This window comes from Solanum stenotomum, chromosome 12 (genome assembly GCF_019186545.1).
Source record: "Solanum stenotomum isolate F172 chromosome 12, ASM1918654v1, whole genome shotgun sequence".
NCBI classification, from domain to species: Eukaryota; Viridiplantae; Streptophyta; class Magnoliopsida; order Solanales; family Solanaceae; genus Solanum; species Solanum stenotomum.
The window spans coordinates 38,114,139-38,136,414 of record NC_064293.1 but is presented as its reverse complement, the minus strand read 5'-3'; the positions used below and the strand labels follow the sequence as shown (position 1 = coordinate 38,136,414).

General features: G+C 30.6%; 2 protein-coding genes across 4 annotated transcripts in view; both read left to right on the top strand.

Annotated features, from left to right (window-relative positions):
- Positions 1-909: 909 nt before the first annotated feature.
- The window catches only part of LOC125846815 (cysteine-rich receptor-like protein kinase 44), a 130,375-nt gene continuing 109,008 nt past the window's right edge, over positions 910-22,276 (top strand). For both annotated transcript variants that reach the window (XM_049526433.1, XM_049526431.1), the window contains exon 1: positions 910-1,485. In XM_049526433.1, the coding sequence (XP_049382390.1) occupies positions 921-1,485 (565 nt within the window). In that variant the 5' untranslated portion in view covers positions 910-920. The remainder of the gene's footprint in view (positions 1,486-22,276) is intronic.
- LOC125846816 (cysteine-rich receptor-like protein kinase 10) lies at positions 2,195-18,000 on the top strand. Of its 2 annotated transcripts, XM_049526440.1 has the most exons (7): positions 14,382-15,217; positions 15,741-15,950; positions 16,038-16,165; positions 16,325-16,535; positions 16,685-16,922; positions 17,308-17,458; positions 17,659-18,000. In XM_049526440.1, the coding sequence occupies exons 1-7, from the start codon at positions 14,449-14,451 to the stop codon at positions 17,992-17,994; spliced, it is 2,043 nt and encodes a 680-aa protein (XP_049382397.1). In that variant the 5' UTR covers positions 14,382-14,448; the 3' UTR covers positions 17,995-18,000. The 2 variants fall into 2 exon arrangements, with proteins under 2 accessions (XP_049382398.1, XP_049382397.1); XM_049526441.1 differs by lacking the exons at positions 14,382-15,217; positions 15,741-15,950; positions 16,038-16,165 and adding exons at positions 2,195-2,380; positions 2,468-2,595.

The following is a 22,276-nucleotide window of genomic DNA, read 5'->3' as shown; positions in this document are numbered from 1 at the left end:
CGTTTAAGAGAAATCAGCTATTTTTATGTCCAAACACCTACTTAATGTTTTGTGAATTCACTATGAATCACCCATGGGACATGATATGAAGATATTTGCAGTACTGGTAATCTAGAAGCCAAAATACAAGAGAAATCATAGTGGACTGTGGAGTGAAATTTAAAACACTAGGGAAAAAAAAGAGAGAGAGAGAAAAAACATTAAAAAAGAAGAAAAAAAAAAAAGGTAGTTGAAGAAAATTAGTTGGATTTCGTTATCTGGATTAATCATATAAAGTTGATGAGCAAGTTGGGGCCAAAATTTGCCAACTTGGTGGATTCTTGTTATCCACTCCTCTCCCAATTCCCATTACGACCATAAATTAGAGTTGTTCAATTCCATAAATTCTAAGGAGAAAATTGGCAAGTTTAAAGATACTTTCTCCATCCCATATTAACTGTCCATATTACTAAAAATAATTGTCATAAATTACATGTCAAATTACAAAGCCAATACAAAATTACTTACATTTTTCTCATTTTACTCTTACATTTAATTGTTCTAAAAATGTGTAAAGTCCCCAAAAAGTTTCTTAAGGAGTAAATTAGTAAAATTATTCTTCTTATTTATATTTTTTCAAGGAGTGTGAAAAGAAAAAAGTGAACAACTAATATAAGACGGAGAAAGTATAGACCAAGTTAAAAGTCTGCGTTCCCTATTCCATTTGCATGTGGCATTTTTATCATATTGGTTTATTTTACTCATCTTTTGCTACTTCACTCAAAAGGTTATTTAAGCTGGAAAGTGACCACTATGTTTAATGACCTGACGCATGATTTGTTAAGCCAAAAAATAAAATAAAAATGAAAGCCAATTCATTTTACCTTTGATCTCAAAATATCTAAGCTTCTATATATCAAAATGCAGCTAACTAGACAGCCATGACCATAGCTATTCAGAGGGTGCTACTCTTTCTTTTTTTGCATATACATGTTCATGTTCTCAATATTGTATCGGCTTCGCAGCTTCCTGATTTACGTTACAGTTCATGTGGTACCAATGGTAACTATACTGAAAATAGTGCATACCAGAATAATCTTAACTCACTCCTTTCTTCCCTTTCCTCAAAAATCGATAACAATGGTTTCAGCTATGCTTCCGATGGCCAAAGCGCCGACAAGGTCAGTGGTATTGTGCTATGTAGAGGAGATGTGGAGCTAGAACAATGTCGCATTTGTGTCAATAACATTGCTCAAAAACTTTTACAGTTATGTCCTACCCAAAAAAGAGCAATTGGTGGCTATGATAACTGTTCGTTGCAGTACTCGAATGATTCATTCATTTTAGAAACTACATCATTTTCTCTTCAATATTACTTTTGGAATCCTGCTAATGCCACAAAACCCGAAGAATTTAACCAGGAACGGAGTAAATTACTGGAAAATTTACGAGATCGTGCTGTAGATGGTGGTTCCTCACAAAAATATGCTACTGGTAATGCGACAGGTCCAGATTTCCAGTCTATATATGCACTTGTGCAGTGTACTCCTGATTTATCTCCTCAGAATTGCCTCAAATGCTTAACTGTGGCTTATGAAAATATGCCTAATTGTCCCTGCTACGGCAAGAGGGGTGGCAGAATCATTGTGTCTAGGTGCAATCTCCGTTATGAAAGTTCCAAATTCTTCGATGTGGCGTTGGAATCTCCTCCACCTGCAGGTAAATTACATCTTTCCACTTTGATTTGAAGACATATGTACCTAAGTAGATACTATAAGTTTAATTACCATACATAACAATATAATTTGATTTAATTTAATTAAACCTGTAGACGAGATGGTTGCAAATATTAATTATGACAGAAGAGCAGACACATAAAAAGAATTAGACATACACATGAACGGATGTATTGAAACATAATTAGGTAAATAATTTAAGTTTTTTCCCGACTTGTGTGGAACTGAAGAAATTGTTCTTGTCGTCTAATAACTTAAAACTTTAGATAGGAGGATCACACAGTTCATCGCCATCATAACACAAAATTTGAGTTGTGCTAAAGACGAGCATATTAAATTAGAGGTATAACAATATTGTATTTGTGATATTTAATAAGTATGTGTAGTTTCTGAAATAACCTGAAAAGGGAAGATACTAAGTTATTTTCACGTGAGTTGTTAAAAACTGAGAATATTATACTAACTTGAAGCATTTTTTTAAGGAAATGATGATGAAAAAGCTCCAACAGGGAATGATAATACAGCTCCAATAGTGCAGGATGATAAAAAAGCTTGACTCGTCATTATTATCATTGTGCCAACTGTTATAGTTGTTATTCTTACTGTGTGTATTTCTGTCATCTTAATGAAGAAGCGAAAGAGGAAGCTGGTGGACAAAATTCAAGGTTAGATATCGTATAGTATTTATATGATTAAGGAAAGTTGAATTTTCACTATATACTGTATTTGTTATTACTACTAATTTGGTGAAGGTACACTCGGTGATGATATTAGCGATGTAGAAACCTTGCAATATGATTTTTCTACAATTAGAGCAGCAACAGACAACTTCTCAAATGCTAATAAATTGGGACAGGGCGGATTTGGTCCTGTGTATAAGGTGATTAGGCCTGCATGATGTATAAAATGAACATTGACGATTAATACAAAAGATCGACCAAAACTTCAATTGGGGTTTAGGCTTTGTTGTTGATGAAATTATAATTCATTCTTCAATTTGTGCTCTTCTTCTTCAGGGAAAGCTACCAAATGGACAAGAAGTAGCAGTGAAGAGATTGTCAGCAGATTCAGGCCAAGGTGATCTAGAGTTCAAAAACGAGGTCTTGTTGGTAGCCAGGCTTCAACACAGGAATTTGGTTAGGTTACTCGGATTTTGCCTAGATAGAACAGAGAGACTTCTGTCTATGAATTTGTTCCCAATGCAAGCCTTGACCAATTTTTATTTGGTATGTATTGCTTAATGTTTTGTTAGTGTAATTGACATGGTGAAAAACGAGTAGAAATCGCCTGGGGTTCGTTCCTTAGCTCTAAAAGTCGAAAAGTGTCAAATAAAGTCGTTTAGGGGTTTATTAACGACATTAGGTCGTGTCTGGCCCGCCACAACAACCCTCATCCCGCTGTAGCGGCGGTGCCAGAGCGACATAGGGTCTCGCCAGAGCGGCATTTTCGGACCAGTGAGCAATTACAATTTTTAAGTCCCGTCACGCCCGCCACAGCGGCCCCGCCAAAGCGGCAGAAACGCCCGCCAAAGCGGAAAAATCGAAACATAATGCTATTTTAAAGAATTCCAAATCCTCATTCCACAACACACATCTAATCAACGACGTTCAGAAAATACCTTTCATGCTAAGATCAATTCCCCGAGATATACACATTCAAATTCAATTCCGTAAGGTCGTACAGATTCCTTAACAAGTTATCTAACCACTCATGCAATCAAAATCATACTTACTCCACCCGATTGTTACCAAATTTCCCTAACCTTGGTGACTCCGATTCCCTCCAAATCTGGACAAGGTTGGGAAAATCCAAATACTACAAAAAAGTTTTTCCGGCCCCAAATTTTTCCCCATTAGCATTTCTATAACGACGGAACCTAAACGTTACAGTAAAATTAAAAAAAACATTTTAAAAGTAGTCTCAAAAATTGAACAATTAAGTTAATAAAAATATCTCAACAATTCAATTAATTTGAAATGGAGAGAGTACTAATTATGATTTATATTTTTCATCTTCCTATCCATTCAAAGTAGACTACATTCCACGTTCATAAATAACTCCTTATTAATAGCAATGTTAATTTTCTTACTTAGTCCTCCATCTTTCCCTAATTACTTGGCGATTTTTGAATTGACACACCTACCTATTAAAAAAACAATGATTAACATAGTGAATTTATTATTTTACCCCTATTAATTACGAAGTAGATGAATTAAAAACATAAGATTTTAAAAAAAATTCTAAGTACCTTTTTCAAAGTAATTAATTGAGTCAAAGTGAACAAATAATTATTCTAAGTACCTTTTTCAAAGTAATTAATTGAGTCAAAGTGAACAAATAATTAAGGACAACTAAACATAGGGAATACTCATTATGTTTTATATTTTTCATCTTCCCATCTATTCAAGGATTACTATTTATGATTTAAAACTAAAAATTGAATTTGAACATACATTTTCACTACTATTTAAGAACACGATAATAACCATTGGAAAATGAAAGAAATGGTATGATAGGGGTGGGGGTGGAGGTGNGGGGCGGGGGTGGGAGGGGGGGTGGGGGGGGTGGGTGGGGGGGGGGGGGGGGGGGGGGGGGGGGGGGTGACACAGGCAAAAAGGGGAAAAAGGAGTAAATAGAATATAGAGGGAGAAGACCTTGAAAACTTTTTTTAAAGATATGATTAATTCCTCACCTCTCTATCTTTCTATATTAATAGGAGACTACTGCCTTTTATAATTTCTTTTGCATTTTTCATTCAGTCAAAGGTGTCATTCCACTTTTGTCACTGATATATTTGGGATGTAATTTGGCTTTTAATTTTATGAATTTTGAAAGTGTATCTTCATGTATTCTTTAGTTAGCCTTTTAATTCTAAAATTTTAGTGAATAAATAATACAAATGTTTCAAGCTTTGTTTCTCATTAAAATAAATATAGGTAATCTTTCAAATAGGTGTGCGTGATTTCATCCATGAGTACAAATTAAAAAAAATCAATTATATTTAGATCATAAAAAAGGCACACACATAGTTTAGGTACTATATTATCTTAATTAACTTCACATTTTCTATTTGATGCCAAATGCACCATCTGTTTTTATGCATTTATTTAATAAATAAACGGATATAGTTGGTAAAACTAAATAAAAAGTTATATAACAATAATAAGGAATAAACGTGAAACGCATGTTCCCAAAGATTAATATATATATTATGTACCAAATGTAAAAATATTTTCTAATAACTAATTAGATAATCAATTTTAAAGTATTCAAATGTGCTTTAAGTTATGTTGTAAAGATGCAATGGATGATAAAAAGTCATTCAAGTGAATGAAATACCTTGAAGTAAGTTACTAGTTGGAAGTCCAAGCATTTCAAAACAACTTCTCTTATTTAATTTTAAGTTAAAAGAATTTGAAGAGTTTCCATCGATAAAATTATATGAGAGCTACTAAACAGTCAGAAAAATGTGGCCAGAAACGTACAAAGACTATACTAATCTTTTAGTTTAAAATAAAGGAAAAATGTATTAAAGTGTTTGTCATTTCATAAAATTATAATTCAATTAGAACACACATTCTTAGGCTTAGAATATGAAAAGTCGCATTGAGACACTACTTTTTTTTCATTCCAACTCATACAGCGCATTCTTATTCTTACGTAGCATTAGTACTGCTAAGGGAATCCTTTACTTTATGTATCTAATGGAAATTCTAGAATTTGATTTAATGTCAAATTCTGTATGTATAATTAATTAATACATTAAATATTTTTTGTAATATGACTCAATTTTAAATAACTCTCTATATTTCAAACTTAAACATTTACATTTTATGTACTATAAGAAATATACACTTACACCTCCGAAATTACATGGGTTTTGAATAAAATAAATAAAATGTTATAAAGCGGCAAAAATAGTAATATAAAATTCTATGGACTATGAAAATTATTTTGCCTTTTACTTCATACTCTTATTCCTGATCTTATTATTTGATTTCATAGTATAAATTGAGAACACTTGCATAAAGAACAAAGGCGTCCGATCACTTTTTATCCCCTATATTATGTCAATTTGATAAATTGTGAATCATTACTTATATTTGTTACTAAAATGATTTCCAATTAACTAATGTTTTTTAATTATTATGTTCAAATAAAATTAAAATTATAATAATTTTTAGATGTAATTTATAAAATATTGGGATAACGACAACTCAAAGCACATTAGACCTGGTAAATGTTGATAGTCATAGAAATCATGTGTATAGTTCATATATGTCGAACCTAAGAGAGTCAGACATTAACAGTATTTATCGTACAAGTCTTATCCCCAATATTACGTCGATTTGATAAATTGTGAATCAATACTTATATTTGTTACTAAAATGACCTCCAATTAAGTAATTTTTTAATTATTATGTTTAAATAAAATTAAACTATATATTTAAATAATTATTTTCAATGTAATTTGTAAAATATTGTGATAACGACAACTCAAAATACATTAGACCTGATAAATGTAGATAATTATAGAAACAATGCATAAAGTTCATATGTGTTGAACCAAAGAGAGCGGACATTAATAGTATTAATAATACAAGTATTTTCTTGTATATTACGTCAATTTGATAAGTTGTGAATCATTACTTATACTTGTTACTAAAATGACCTCCAATTAGGTAATTTTTTTTAATTATTATGTTTGAATAAATTTAAACTATATAATTTAATCATTTTTAAATGTAATTTATAAAATATTGAGATAACAACAACTCAAAACACATTAGACTTGGTAAATGTTGAAAGTTATAGAAATCATGCATATAGTTCATATGCGTCGAATCAAAGAGAGTCAGATATATACTATTAATTATATAAGTTTTATCTCCTATATTATGTCGATTTGATAAATTCTGAATCATTACTTATGCTTGTTACTAAACTGACCTCCAACTATGTAATTTGCTTAATTATTATGTTTAAATAAAATTAAGCTATATAAATAAATAATTTTTAAATGTAATTTGTACAATAACGACAACTCAAAACACATTAGACCTGGTAAATGTCAATAATTACAGAAATCGTGCATATAGTTCATATATGTCGAACCAAAGAGAGTTAGACATTAATAGACATTAATAATTTTTAAACTATTGGGATAACGACAATTCAAAACACATTAGATCTGGTAAATGTCAATAGTTATAGAAATCATGCGTATAACTCATACATGTCGAACCAAAGAGAAAATGTCAAAAGTTATAGAAATCATGCGTATAGCTCATACATGTCGAACCAAAGAGAGTCAGACATTAATAGTATTGATCCTACCAGTCTTATTTCCTATATTACGTTGATTTGATAAATTGTGAATCATTACTTATATTTGTTACTAAAATGACCTCCAATTAAGTAATTTTTTAAATTATTATGTTTAAATGAAATTAAACTGTTGACACCCAATTTTGACCCTCCACAATATAAATTAATCATTTCGAGCTTCTCCAATTTCAAACGATTTAAAATTATTAGTTTTATAAAATTTTAAAAAAAGAATAATAATAATTAAAAGAAAAAAATAATATAGTTTGCAAGATTTTTAAATAGTTTGCCACTCTTCATAAATTTTAGATGATATATAGGTTTTACATAATTGTGTATATTTTTTGATTATTCGAAAATCGTCAAAAAAGAAAAAAATAAAAAAAATTATATTTAAATATTAGGGATGGTTATAGTTTTGAGTTAATAAGTTTTAGGAAATTCAAAATACTTTCAAGTTATTTTTTTAAAGTAATTTTATCACTTTTTAATAATAAGTATGTATATTTTTGCAATCACACTTTTTTATAAAATATTTGAAAATTATCACAAAAGATTTTACATTTTAGTTAAATATTTTATTAATTTGCTTTAAGTTATAGCTATAATTTTGAGTTAATTAGCTTGCAATTAAATTAATTATTTTATAACCGATTTAATTATTTTCATTTCGTTAAGATTAAGAAGCTCGTCAATTAATTTATGAAAATTTATCTTGTTGCAATTTTTAGTTAATTGCTTATCATATTCTTAACCCTTTAAAAGACCAAAAATAGGCCTGTTCCCTTCAGCCTATTTCCTCAATTACCATTCTTCTCCAATTTCCTCACATTCCCAGCCCAAACCCATTCTTTTTAACTCCAATAAACAAACCCAAGACCCAATAGGTATGCCAATATAAAATTCCAGCAACCCATCTATGACCCAGCCCATAACTACAATACATATACAACATTATCTATACAGCAAGACCAAATACCCATACCCGACCCCTGTTACTCTTCTTCTTCACGTGAACACCAAAATTCAGCGAGTAAATTGCGCTGCAAACTTGGAAATCTCGCTCAACTACCCTGCAAAACCCATATCATAGCAACCCCAACGTCAAACCTTCACATCCCCTTTTCCCCATTTTCGCGGAATTCAGCTTTTCCCCATCACTTCCATTGTTGCCTCGAAAAGGAATGGATAGATTCAAAATTCAAACGGGTTTTACCCCCTAAATTTGCCCTTTCGCCCCTCTATAAATAGCCTCCTTAGTTTTCATTCAAGAAAGGAAGGAGAAGGCAGGGGAAGAGGTTTTGAGTTTGAGTTTCTTTGGCAATAGTCATTTTACACTTCAAAATTTTATATTTAGTTCTTTGGTTTTAAGTTCGGAAAAGGTCGTTCCCAGATTTCTTCTTTGTTGTTCGTATTTGGATTTTTGTGGTGGAAGAATCGTTGTTTCTCAAGCCTGTTGCTGTCTTAGTTCGCTGCCCTCAAAAAGGTAAAATTCTCTCCAAATCGTGATACATATATATATGGCTTCGCTTATGGGTTTAGTCATATTATTTTATTTCTTCTGTAGTGATAGATTCTAGTTTTTTTTTTGTTTCTGTTTAGTGCTTAATCCATTTAAAATCTTGCATCGTTCTAGCTTATTGGAAATTTTGTTGGGTTGATTTTCCTGCTATATGAACATTTCTTTAAATACCTGCTGGATGATTTTTCTTATGTGTTAGTTGTATATAAGAGGAGTGTTTGGTTCCGATATGGTTTATTGCTATTTGACTTTGAAGGAATAGTCACTCGTATTGATATTTTGATTTTGGTCTCGAATAAGTTGATGACGGTTTGCAATTCCCTTCTAATATCTTCACTGTTCTAAAGGATGGAAATGCTGAACTTTGTCAAATAAACTTTATTATTGCAAAATTTATAAATATGTTTAGTTCCATGCTTCAAGGTTTTAGCCTATGTGATACTACTGGAGTAACTACTGATAAAATTTTATCCTCTGTTTAACAAAAATGTTTATTTGTGGCTTTGGTTTCATGGTCATTGTTGTCTTAGTTTAGATTTTACTTACTCTCTATAGTGTCTTACTTCATGTATCACTTGAATGCCTTTAGAGTATCATATACTTCATCAGTAATACATCTATTTGTTTCTTTAAACGTCCATCGGTTGGATTTCTTTTCTTGAAAAGTTTTGTTTCGAAGTTTTTCGGGTGTTGAGAAATGGAACTGTAGTTCACTCTTGAGAGGTCGTCGTTAATGTATCAAGAATTTTACTTTGTTTATGGATATGTTCTCTGAATTTAGACGACCTACTTGCTACCAATATTCGCATCATAAATTATCGCCAAAAAAAAAAAAAAAGGCTTCTTCTTGCGTCATTATGCTTATGCTTAATGATCTCTGTTAGTGTTCTTTCTAGTATGTCCATATACTTAGCATTTGTGTGAGTTCATTTTTGGTTAAAGGATATTGTCTAAGATTAGATAATGACCAGTTAAATCCTTACTTAGTTACTTTTCTCTTAATGGTCATGATGGGAATGATAAGAATATTATTTGTGATTTAAGTTTGATTAGTATTGATTTTAGTTGTGTTGTTGCCTGTTATCTATATCTTGGGCTGTTTCAAGCATTCTCTCCGCTACTAGTTGGCATCACATTTGGATAGACATAAGAATTCTAGGAATTAATTGATGTAGTAATCATATATGATGTCATTTCATTATTCTTACGCCAATAGCTTCATTTCTCTACTCCTTTGATCTCATTACTGTCTCATTATTGTCTAATATGAGCTTTTGCTCAAAACTCTATCATGATTCTGCCTAATAATTTTGTTTAGAATGGTCCATTGTTTGTAGTTGAATCGGTGTAAAATATGAGCCTTTCGTGTTTTTTTTCCCTAGATCTTAATTGTTGAAATTTCATCCTTAAATTATTCAAAGTATGAATCTTTGGTGTTAACCTTCCAATGTACAACATGCTGATCCTTTGACCCCCATGTGAATTTTCAGTGGCTCGATTATGTCTTATTTGTGACTTTTATTTTTGAAGCAAAGAAAACCGGCTTATTCATTATTTTCAGTTCATAAGGTTTTTACCACAAGTCGCTTAAATATATATATATAATAGAACTGATTGCTCCATTGATATGCTCTCTTTATATGTCAAGTTATCGGTTGATTGATGTGATTACTTGATCATCATAGTCTAATCTGCTCATATTACTTCCATGTTTGCTCCTTCATAAATCTTATTTTTGTGCATATATGTATGTATCTGGGAATGTCTATATGCCTAAACTCTAATAGATAGTGTTAACTTTTTTTTTTCTTTAATTTCTTATCCATGTTTTAAATTCCTCTTTGCCTAGTTTGCTTGTCAGTACTAAAACTTAATCGCTTGCTCGTCGATATATAGTGGTTCTCATTTTCTTTCTAAGAAACCCATGGATGATTTGTCTAACAGTGACTTCGGGTTTAAATGGTTTAACCACCTTAGTATTGTTTTTTTTCTTTTTCTTAGGTCATTTATTTTAGATAATTGCTTTATCATGTAGGTTTATTAAAAGAATCTGCCTTAGCTTGGTAAAATAATGAGTTCTTTACCTATGATTCAATAGATATTAAAGTAGATGATCTATGTTAGCTTAAGATATGATTTATTTGGGCTAAGCTTTAAGGCAGCAATTTGCATAATATTTGAAATTAGCTTCAATTCTTAGTGTAATGGTATTATTTTTATGAATAACCGTGCTCCATTCTCATGTATAAATGCCACCCTCTAATAAAATATTATTGAATGATAAAGTAGTTTATATTTTTAGTTCCTTGACTTCAGTTATTTAATTGCATTGAAAGAATGTTGGTTCTAACTTTCTTTATTTTTGTTTGTCGTATGAGACGTCTATCCGAGTCCATTGTGGACTCCTATATTCACTCCTTGCATCCTGAGTTGGGGTGAAACCCAGCACTCCTCTTTTTTATCGAGTCAGCAGTCATCATATTCGAGTTTTGAAAGCAGATGGACAGGGGTACAAGGCTGTAGTCGAAATACAAGCCTCCAAAAGTCCCAAGATGGACAATATACATTCAGTATACGCTGTATACACTCATTATACAGAGATATACAGGTCAGAAACGCAGGAATACAGGGCTGAGGTAGAATACATATGTTTGGAAGCAAGAAATACCTGAAAAGATCTAATATATACGCTCATATACACTGATATACATCAGCTGTATACCAAAAATGGGTTTTGGTTAAACCCCAAAAAATACCAACGAATTTGGCCCAACAAAGGCCCAAATTCAACTTCTCTCTGTTACTCGTAAATTATTTAATTATAATTATTTATTGTTTGTTGTTTATTAACTCTAACCTTAGAATTGTTAATTAACTTAATTGAATTTCCCAAAAAGACGAGTCATTTTCGTTGTGTTGGTTTAGTTTAATACATTTCACTTGGTGTGTTCACTTATTTTATTAATCAAATATTGATCAAATTTTATATTTTAATCAAGTCAAATCTTTGTTCTTAAAAAGATATGTCTTAAGGTCGCTTCACTTAATCACATTTTATTTTAAAGTGATTTTAAGTTAAAGTATTTTTTTCTTAAATGAACTAAAAACTGTTCCCTCTCTACTTAGTCATTTACTCAAAAAGGTTAGTCGAAATTTTTTCAATTAATTTAAAATGGTTTCATTCTTAAATTAACTAATGTGGTTTAAATTATTATTTCAAAAGTGTATCAAATAATTTCTAATTAATCTAACTTTGTTAGAATTCTATCCATTCGCACCTTAACTCATGTATTTCATTTTAGTTCTATTTCTCTAAAAATGAAATAATAAAATGTGTCATTTATTTAATTATTTTTTCTCGAAATTAACCAAATATTGTAAATTATTATTTTTTATATTAAACCATTCTTTTCTAAAAATAGTCAAAATATATATTAGTCAAGTCGCAGGTCAACCGCATGTTAGCGGGCACTTCAAATACTTAAACCCTTCTTGAAGTGTAAATTGAACTCCGAACTCTCTTTGGTATTTTCAAATGATTTTTTCTGTTTAAATCTTTGAAAATTATAAGTTTTCTTAATTTCTTTAAAAAATTAAGTGGCGACTCTTTTATAAGTATTTTTCTCAAATTATTTATACTTGGAACATTTCAAAAGTGATTTTTCTAAAGATAGTTAAATTACGACACAACATAAACAATATATTTAAATAATTTTTAAATGAAATTTGTAAAATATTGAGATAACGACAACTCAAAAGATATTAGATTCGGTAAATATCGATAATTATAGAAATCATGTGTAAAGTTCATATATGTCGAATCAAAGAGAGTCAAACATTAATAGTATCAATCATACAAATTTTGTCCCATATATTACATCGATTTGATAATTATGAATCATTATTATATTTGTTACTAAAATGACCTACAAATTCCAATTAACTATTTTTTTAACTACTATATTTGAATAAAAAAATTAATGTTAAGTAAATTTAGTTAACTCTTTTGGCCATAATCTGTTGTAATATTAGTTAGGTAATTTTTTTTTATAATAATACAACCAATAAGAATATAATGTGTAATATAAAGTGAATTTTTTCTTATTCTAATACAATCAACAAGAATACAATGTAATTCAGAAAATATTTTTTTTTACTACTGATGTTACAATTTTTATTGTTTTTTGTAAAACAAAATTTGAAAACATTTTTTTATATAGGTTGCATGAGATCACTTAATGTTTTTTTGTTGAAATTTGTAGTCTTTTTTCATAATTGACTATGGAATCATCATTAATGTCATTAATTATTTTCAATATATTGGAAACATAATGGAGGATTATAGAGATCCCAAGAATGTATTCAATTTTCAAGCTAAAAGGGTAAAATTGTCCAAAATAAAACTAGTTTATAGTGTGAACATGTCCTTTTACTATTCTGGCTAAATTATGGCCAAACTTTTCTGGCCCAAAGGATTTTTCCAAATTATATATACTCCAACTTCATCTACAAAGATACAAACGGTTTTTAGGTAGAGAACGATTTTCGAGTTCCACTTACCTCTCCTATGTTCCCTTATGAATTCCATACATCAGCCTCGGAAAAAAATCTACCGTGAACAGAAAAATTGGAATTTTCAAGAGTTTTTAATGGTCTGATATTGAGATACTTGAGATGTTTAGGAAGTTTCCTCATTGTATTTGCTCAGTCAGAGGTCAAAATTCAGAAAACATTGAATCTTTACATTAATGAGCTTGGTTCTGTTTACTTAGCTTCTCACCTTCAGTTTTGACCTATAGTTTAGAAAAAATGATGATTTTTTTTTAAAAAAAATATCAATAGATTTGAAGGGGATAAAATGTGTCATTTGCAATATAAAATTTATATGAAGTAATTTGGGATAAACGCGCAACACACGTTTTCAAAACTAGTACACATAAAAACACATACAAAAGTTTGGTCAAACACTAGTTATTGTTCAAACGTGATTTTTGTCTTCTTATCGAAATTACTTTTTAAAAAAAACACTTTTAAATAATATTTAAAAAAAAAAAAAAACAATTGATTCTAGAAATTTACCAAACAAGTCATTCACTTCAAGCACGTTGAAAAAATATCAGCTATTTATATTATGTCCAAATACCTACAGAAATACAAATTACTTTGTGAATTCACTATGAATCAGTCAAGATATGAAGATAATTGCAGTACTAGGAACCTGGAAGCCAAAATTCTAAAGAAATCATTGTGGATTAAAATTAAAAAGACTAGGAAAAAAAGGAAAATATGGTACTTGTAGAAAATTAGTTGGATTTCATTTTCTGGACTAATCATATAAAGTTGATGAGCAAGTAGCGGTCAAAATTTGCAACCTTGGTGGCTTCTTGGTATCCACTCCTGTCCCAATTCCCATTATCCCCATATATCTAGTCTACGAATTTCATAAATTCTAAGGAGAAAAATTTGGCAAATCCAAATATATAGACCAAGTCATCAGAAGTTTTATCTTTTGCTAGGTCATTTCACTCAAAAGGTCACTTTAAGCCAGAAAGTGATGTGTCTGATAATTCTGGTTGAGTTTATAAAATTAATGAATGATTTATTATTTTATGTCTAGTTTATCATGTTCATTTTTTAATATTTAAAAGACTTATATTTAATAAGGGTAATTTGGTAAAATTATAGATCATTTACTATTTCTTAATTTCTGCTCTAAATTAACAGTGAATAACTATTGCTGGAGAAAGAGAATATCAGCACATCTACATTTAATGACTTGACGCATGTTTTTTTTAAGCTAAAAAAATAAAAAAAGCCAACTCAGTTTACCTTTGATGTCAAAATATCTAAGCTTCTGCAAATGGAAATGCAACTTAGACAACCATGACCATGGCTATTCAGAAGGTGCTACTCATTCTGTTTTTGCATATACAAGTTCTCAATATCGTAACGCAGCTTCCTGATTTACGATTTGGTAGATGTTTTGAGAATGGTAACTATACTGAAAATAGTGCATACCAGAAGAATCTTAACTCAGTCCTTTCTTCCCTTTCCTCAAAAATAGGTAACTATGGTTTCGACTATGCTTCCATTGGCCAAAACACCGACGAGGTCAGTGGTATTGTGCTATGTAGAGGAGATGTGGAGCTGGAACAATGTCGCAGTTGCGTCAAAAACGCTGCTCAAAAACTTGTGCAGTTATGTCCTACCCAAAAAGAAGCTGTTGGTGGCTATGATGAATGTTCGTTGCAGTACTCGAATAATCAATCCATTATAAATACTCAATCGTTGTCTGTTCAATATTTTATTTGGAATCCAGCGAATGCCTCAAAACCCGAGGAATTTAACCAGGAACTGGGTAAATTACTGGAAAATTTACGAGACCGTGATGTAAATGGTGGTCCCTTGCGAAAATATGCTAGTGGTAGTGTGACAGGTCCAGATGATCAGACTATATATGCACTTGTGCAGTGTACTCCTGATTTATCTCCCCAGAATTGCTTCAATTGCTTAACTGACGCTTATGGAACCATGCCTCAATGTCCTTGCCTGGGAAAGAGGGGTGGAAGAATAATTGGGCCTAGGTGCAACTTCCGTTATGAAAGTTCCCGTTTCTTCGTTGATGTGCCGTTGGAAGCTCCGCCACCTGCAGGTAAATTATATTTTTCCACTTTCATTTGAAGACATATGTACCTAAGTAGATACTATAAAGTTTAGTTACCTTATTTAACAATTTAATTTAATCAAACCTATAGACGAGATGGTTGCAAATATTAAATATGACAGAGGAGCAGACACATAAAAAAAATTAGACATACACATGAATAATGAATCGATGTATTGAAACATAATAAGGTGAATAAAATATGTCATCTCTAAGTACAGTAATTTAAGTTTTTTCCCGACATGTGTGGAACTGAAGTAATTGTTCTTGGCGCCTAATAACTTAGAACTTTAGATGGGAGGATCACAAAGTTCATCAGAATCATAACACAAAATTTTGATTTGTGTTAAAGACGAGCATATTAAATTAGAGGTATAACAATATTGTATTTGTGATATTTAATAAGTATCTATAGTTTCTGAAATAACCTGAAAAGGGAAGATACTAACTTATTTTCACATGAGTTGTTAAAAACCGAGAATTTTATACTAACTTGAAGCATTTTCTTAAGGAAATGATGATAAAACAGCTCCAATGGGGAATGGTAATGAAACGGCTCCAACAGGGAATGATAATACAGTTCCAATAGTGCAGGATGATAAAAAAGCTCGACTCGTCATTATTATCATTGTGCCAACTGTTATAGTTGTTGTTCTTGCTGTATGTATTTCTGTCATCTTAATGAAGAAGCGAAAGAAGAAGCTGGTGGACAAAATTCAAGGTAAGATAGTGTATAGTATTTATATGATTAAGGAAAGTTGAATTTTCACTATATACTGTATTTGTTATTACTACTACTTTGGTGAAGGTACACTCGGGGATGATATTAGCGATGTAGAATCCTTGCAGTATGATTTTTCTATAATTAGAGAAGCAACAGACAACTTCTCAAATGCTAATAAATTGGGACAGGGTGGATTTGGTCCTGTGTATAAGGTGATTAGACTTGCTTGATGCATAAAATGGACATTGACAATTCATACCACAAAACCACAACTTAGCTTGGGGTTGAGGATTCGTTGTTGATGAGCTTGTTGTTGATGAGCTTATAATAATTGATTCTTCAATTTGCTCTCGTCTCGTATTATGTTTCAGGGTAAGCTTCAAAATGGACAAGAAGTAGCAGTGAAAAGATTGTCAGCAGATTCAGGCCAAGGTGATCTAGAGTTCAAAAACGAGGTCTTGTTGGTTGCCAGGCTTCAGCACAGGAATTTGGTTAAGTTACTCGGATTTTGCCTGGATGGAACAGAGAGACTTCTTGTCTATGAATTTGTTCCCAATGCAAGCCTTGACCAATTTTTATTTGGTATGTATTGCTTAATGTTTTGTCAGTGTAATTTGACATGTTGACTGTAGTCCGGTTATCTGCCTTATTTTAGTTCCGGAAAACTAAGTTCACAACTATGAATTGGGAAAGGCAATCATAATAAGTTATATTCTTCCTCTTATCTCCAGATCAAGTTAAACGTAGCCAACTGGATTGGGAAAGGCGATCCAAAATCATAGGAGGCATAGCTAGGGGAATTGTTTACCTTCATGAGGATTCTAGACTTCGCATCATTCATCGCGATCTCAAAGCTGGTAATGTTCTACTTGATGCAGAGATGAATCCTAAAATTGCAGACTTTGGCATGGCAAGACTATTTACATTGGATGAAACACAAGGCAACACAAACAGAATTGTTGGGACTTAGTAAGTTTAACATCTCTCACTAGATAGACTGTTATTTTTTGTATCATTATACGAAGCATTCTTTAATCATTTTTAGCAAATAAAAACCTCGATATTCAAACAAATTTTTCCTTGAAATGTTACCAGGACAGGAGAAATGGTTACCTCAATTTGGTTGAGCTAACTTGATTGTCCCTAAAAGTAGTATAAGTCGAGATGAATGGTCATATAACTTTGGCTTAATACATATTTTGTCCCCTCTCTCAACTTATGACGAATTACTTCCTTTGACACACCCTTTTGTCGTAAGAAGATTTTACACATCAAATCTTTCTCCAATGCGTGCCTAACTAAATGTACACTACCTTGTTAGAGAAGTCAGGCAATTTTTGTTTTAATTTTGCAGTGGGTATATGGCTCCAGAGTATGCAATGCAGGGGCAATTTTCAGTGAAATCAGATGTTTATAGCTTTGGAGTACTAGTCCTGGAAATTATAAGCGGTCAACGAAACATTTGTTCCAGAAAAGGAGATTCTGTGGAAGACCTTCTGAGCGTTGTAAGTAACTAGCTGGTCAATCAATCAATTAAGGATTCCTCGATCAATTCCAAACTAGTTTACTAATTGAAACATTCAAAAGAAAAATTAATTGTTAGTTAGACAAACACTTTGTATAAACAATGCCATCAAATGTCTTTCTCATAATGTGAATCAGAGGTAGTATAATTTATGATTTTGTGTGGCCTGATCTATCACAGGCTTGGTTGAACTGGCGCGAAGAAACAGTTTCAAATTTGATAGACCCTATGCTGAGGGGAAGCTCGGGACCTGTTGGTGACATAGTGAGATACATCCACATTGCTTTATTGTGCGTTCAAGAAAATGTTGCTAATAGACCAAACATGGGTGAAGTACTTCTCATGCTCAGTAGTCGCTCTTTGAGTCTTCCAGTTCCACACAACGATGTAAACCCACAGATTTTACACTTAGGAGATGTCAATTCAACAATTTCCGCGTCAAGCAAACTAACGGAAAGTAAATCAATATGTTCTTCAGGAAATCAGGATTTGATAACTGAGCTGCATCCTCGATAAAACATCCATACACCTCTCTCTATGTATATGCAAATGTATATCATTCATTTATAGGGCTGGTGTAAACACGGGATGCAGATATGTTTTTACTTAATGGATTTTCTTATTTACTTTGCTATTTGTTCGAACCCAATTAGTTAGGGGTTCTTGTGATTGATTTATCAATTATTTTTTTTGTTGTTGGACTAATTTGCTAGTACTTCTTGAACTTGTAAAAGTGGTGTAATTTTTCAATAGTAACGGAAATGTATTTTTGCCTCTATTTATTGAGTCGGGTAAGCTGAAATTCAGAATAATTACAGATTTTTAACAATTTGTAAAATTAATAATTGAGATATAGTTTTAAAATAAATAATATAATACTGGCTTAGTTGATTTGATTAAAAAATATTCTAACTGAGCAAAGATTTAGCAAAATATCATGGATGACATGTTTGGCAATAATAATAATAATAATAATAATAATAATAATAATAATATTGACAACCATAATTTATGAGTAGCATTGTTCAAATATTTGATAAAAAAGTAATTTATACCTTAGGATGGTCTTATTACCACAGTGAACTATTTTAAAACAAAATAGATATATTTTTAAAATCTTGTAAATATAGGTGTGTATAATTAATAATAATGACTAATAAATCAAGGAATTTGACGTCGCCCATTAATATACGTCAAGTTTATAGATGACTCATTCTTTCTTCAATGGAAAAATTAGATGATTAAACAAACATATACAAGTTAACTAGTCATCATAACTATAATTTTAGTTAATTACCTCTCACAACCAATATTCAGTGATAATTACGTGGGTTGGGATTTCGAATTTGTATAATTTGCACATTTGTATAATTCGGAATTTATATAACTTTTGTATACTCCATTTGTATAACTATTTAAAATTCAGATGTTTGTGTTTGTATAAATTCGTTATTTTGAGTTTATACAAAAATAACCCAATTATACAAATGTTCCCGCGAATTATGCAAACTCACCCACGAATTATACAAACGAGACAACTTAAACTATAGCTACAACTCGTAAATATGCAAACTATAACTATGATGCATAATTAAGTGTATTATAGTGGTTATTTGCGAAAATTTCCTTTCTTTAATTAGGAATATAATTTTTAAAAAGTTAGAATAATAACATAAATACGCAAAATAGAAAAATAAATATATAAAAACTATAGTACAAAGTAAAGATGGCATAATGAGAAGTAAGGGAACAAAACAAAATAATATTAAAAAATAATACTAAAGTTAGAAAACAGATAAAAATATATAAATTAACCAATACTATTTTCGTCTTTTTTAATTGTCATGTATATTCAAAAATTAATTATCTTTCTTTAATTTTATTTTTAACATTAATTATTCTCATATTAAGAATAACTAATAAGAAATATATTACTAATTAAATAAACATTTCTTATTAATTTTTTCTTAAAAATGTATCAAACCTTTACCATAACAACTAAAACGGAACGGAGACGGAGGGAGCAACTTTAACTTCACCTAGAAAATCGAAGAATTTAGCATACTGTATGACCAAGAAGCGGCCATTATTTTCCCACCTTGATGGCTTGTTATTATCCGCTCATCTCACATCATTTACTGCCATAAATTAGAGTCGTGGAAATTCCATTAATTGATCTAGGGTATGTTTGGTATGAATGGAACTATTTTGTGCGTAAATATTATTTAAAAGGATAAATGTGTTTTTTTATTATTTTGTGTTTGGTGTATAAATAAAAAATATCATCTCAAAAATATTTATATATAATTTAAACAAATGATATATAATGTATGGAAAATTGTATATAATAGCAAACTATTAATTCAAATTAAATGCTATAAATATAGTTTGATTTAATTGTACCTCATAGCAAACTGTTGCTATTTCACCTCTCTCCTGGTGAATTTCGCTCACCTCTCTCGTTCTCTCCTTCCTCTCTCGTTTTTTATACAAATGCAAGTATATAAAGTGCGTTTGTGTTTGTATAAAGCGAGAGAAAATTGTATATATACATATATTTTCGTTCCCCTCTCCCAGATCTCGCTCGCCACTCTCCCAGATCTCGCCTCTCTCACTTTATACAAAAAACGCAAATTGTATAAAATGTGTTTGTGTTTGTATAAAGCGAGAAAAAATTGTATATATACATATATTTTCGTTCCCCTCTCTCCCCTCTCCCAGATCTCGCTCTCTCACTCGCCACTTTCCCAGATCTCGCCTCTCTCACTTTATACAAAAACGTAAATGTATAAAATGCGTGAAAATTGTATATATACATATATTTTCGTTCCTCTCTCTCCCCTCTCCCAGATCTCGCTCGCCACTCTCCTAGATCTCGCTCGCTCACTCGCCTCTCTCACTTTATACAATTGATCTTTTTGTATATGTATACCAAAACAGATTATACAACTGATTTCTTTTGTATATGTATAGCGAAATATACATATTTATGTTTGCTATGGAGTGTAATTATGCAAACTTTGTTATAGCATACAAATATGAATTTTCTGTTTGCTATATGTGAAAGTTGCTCTATAATGTAAGGACGGTATGGTGGGTAGATAGGTGCTATCAAGCATAAAAAATGGGTAAGTATGAGATATGTTAGAGAGTGAAAATAACACAATCTATATGAAGTACCACTTGTAGAACTCAATTTTTTGCTTACTTTTATAAAAATAAATTATTTAAAAATAATAAATAAAAGTCAAGCATTAAGCACTTTATTAAAATGCAAACAGAGTTAAGTCTTGAACGTGCTATCGAGTATCGAAGATGGGGTAAATATGAGATACGTTGAAGGGTGAAAATAACATAATCTATATGAAGTACCACTTGTAGAACTCGATTTTTGTTTACTTTTATTATTATTTTTATTTTTATTTTTTAAAAAAGGTCAGGCATTAAGCCCTTTATTAAAAGGGAAATTGTATATAATGGCAAACTATTAATTCAAATTAAATGTTATAACCACAGTTTGATTTAATTGTGTCCCGTAGCAAACTATTGTCAGTCGCCTCTCTCCCTGAAATTCTCGCTTGCCAGCCTTTCCCTCGCCTCTCTCACTTTATACAAACAAAAATGTATAAATTGTGTTCTGTTTATATAAAGAGAGAGAAAATTGTATATACACATGCAAATACATATATCTTCGTCCTATACACTTATAATTATACAATACAAATATTTTTCTGCCTAGTTCTCTTTTGCCTTTCTCTCTTTCTCGCTTTATACAAACACAAATTAAACAAAATACAATGTATAATTTATGTTTATATAATGCGAGAGAGAGAGAGCGCGATATTTGATATGCAAATGTTTTATTTCGATTCAATTGTATAAAAATTCAAATTGTATACAGATATACAAACACATAAAATTGAATTGAGAGGCTGCCAACGAATTATACCAATCTGAATAGGAGTCAGCGAATTATACAATTGTTTCTTTTGTATATATATATATATAGCAACATAACCTAGCTTCTTTTGTATATATGTATAGCGAAATAGTCATAGCATGTTTGCTATGGAGCGCAATTATGCAAACTATAGCTATAACGTACAAATATGATTTTTGTGTTTGCTATATGTGAAAGTTGTTATTATTAAAAGGGCAAACCACATAAGTCCCACTAGTTTATGTCTTAATTATTAAGATTCTCAATAGTTTCAAATATTACTTCATGTACCATATTTTATGCTTAGGATACATGAGTCTGAATTCATGAGATACATACAGTATCTGTCGAATTTTAAAATTGAGATACAAAATTTATTTATTTAAATTAATTGGTTGGAACTGATTTCCTTAATTAGAGGAGTAATTGAGGATTTTCAAAATACATAGATAATTAATTTCATTTTATTATTCTTTGAAATAGTAAATTCATTAATATTGTTAATATAAGATAAAAACATGTATATGTTGGTAAAGCAATTTGATTAAATTCAAATTATTACTCTTAAAATAATAAATTCATTAATTTGATGTATCTATATCAATATATGATGTATCCAACAAACTAAACACTTAGATACATGAGTGTCCTGCAATTACATTCATATGTATCATAAAAGTATCTAGCATTAATTTCATGTATTTGTTATAGGTATCTAGTATTAATTTTATGTATCTATTTATATACATATATAATATTAATTTCATGTATCTTTTATATGTATCTAGTACTAATTTGATGTATCAAGTATCAATTGCATATGTTATATCCAAAAACATGTATCTCAAATATATAGTA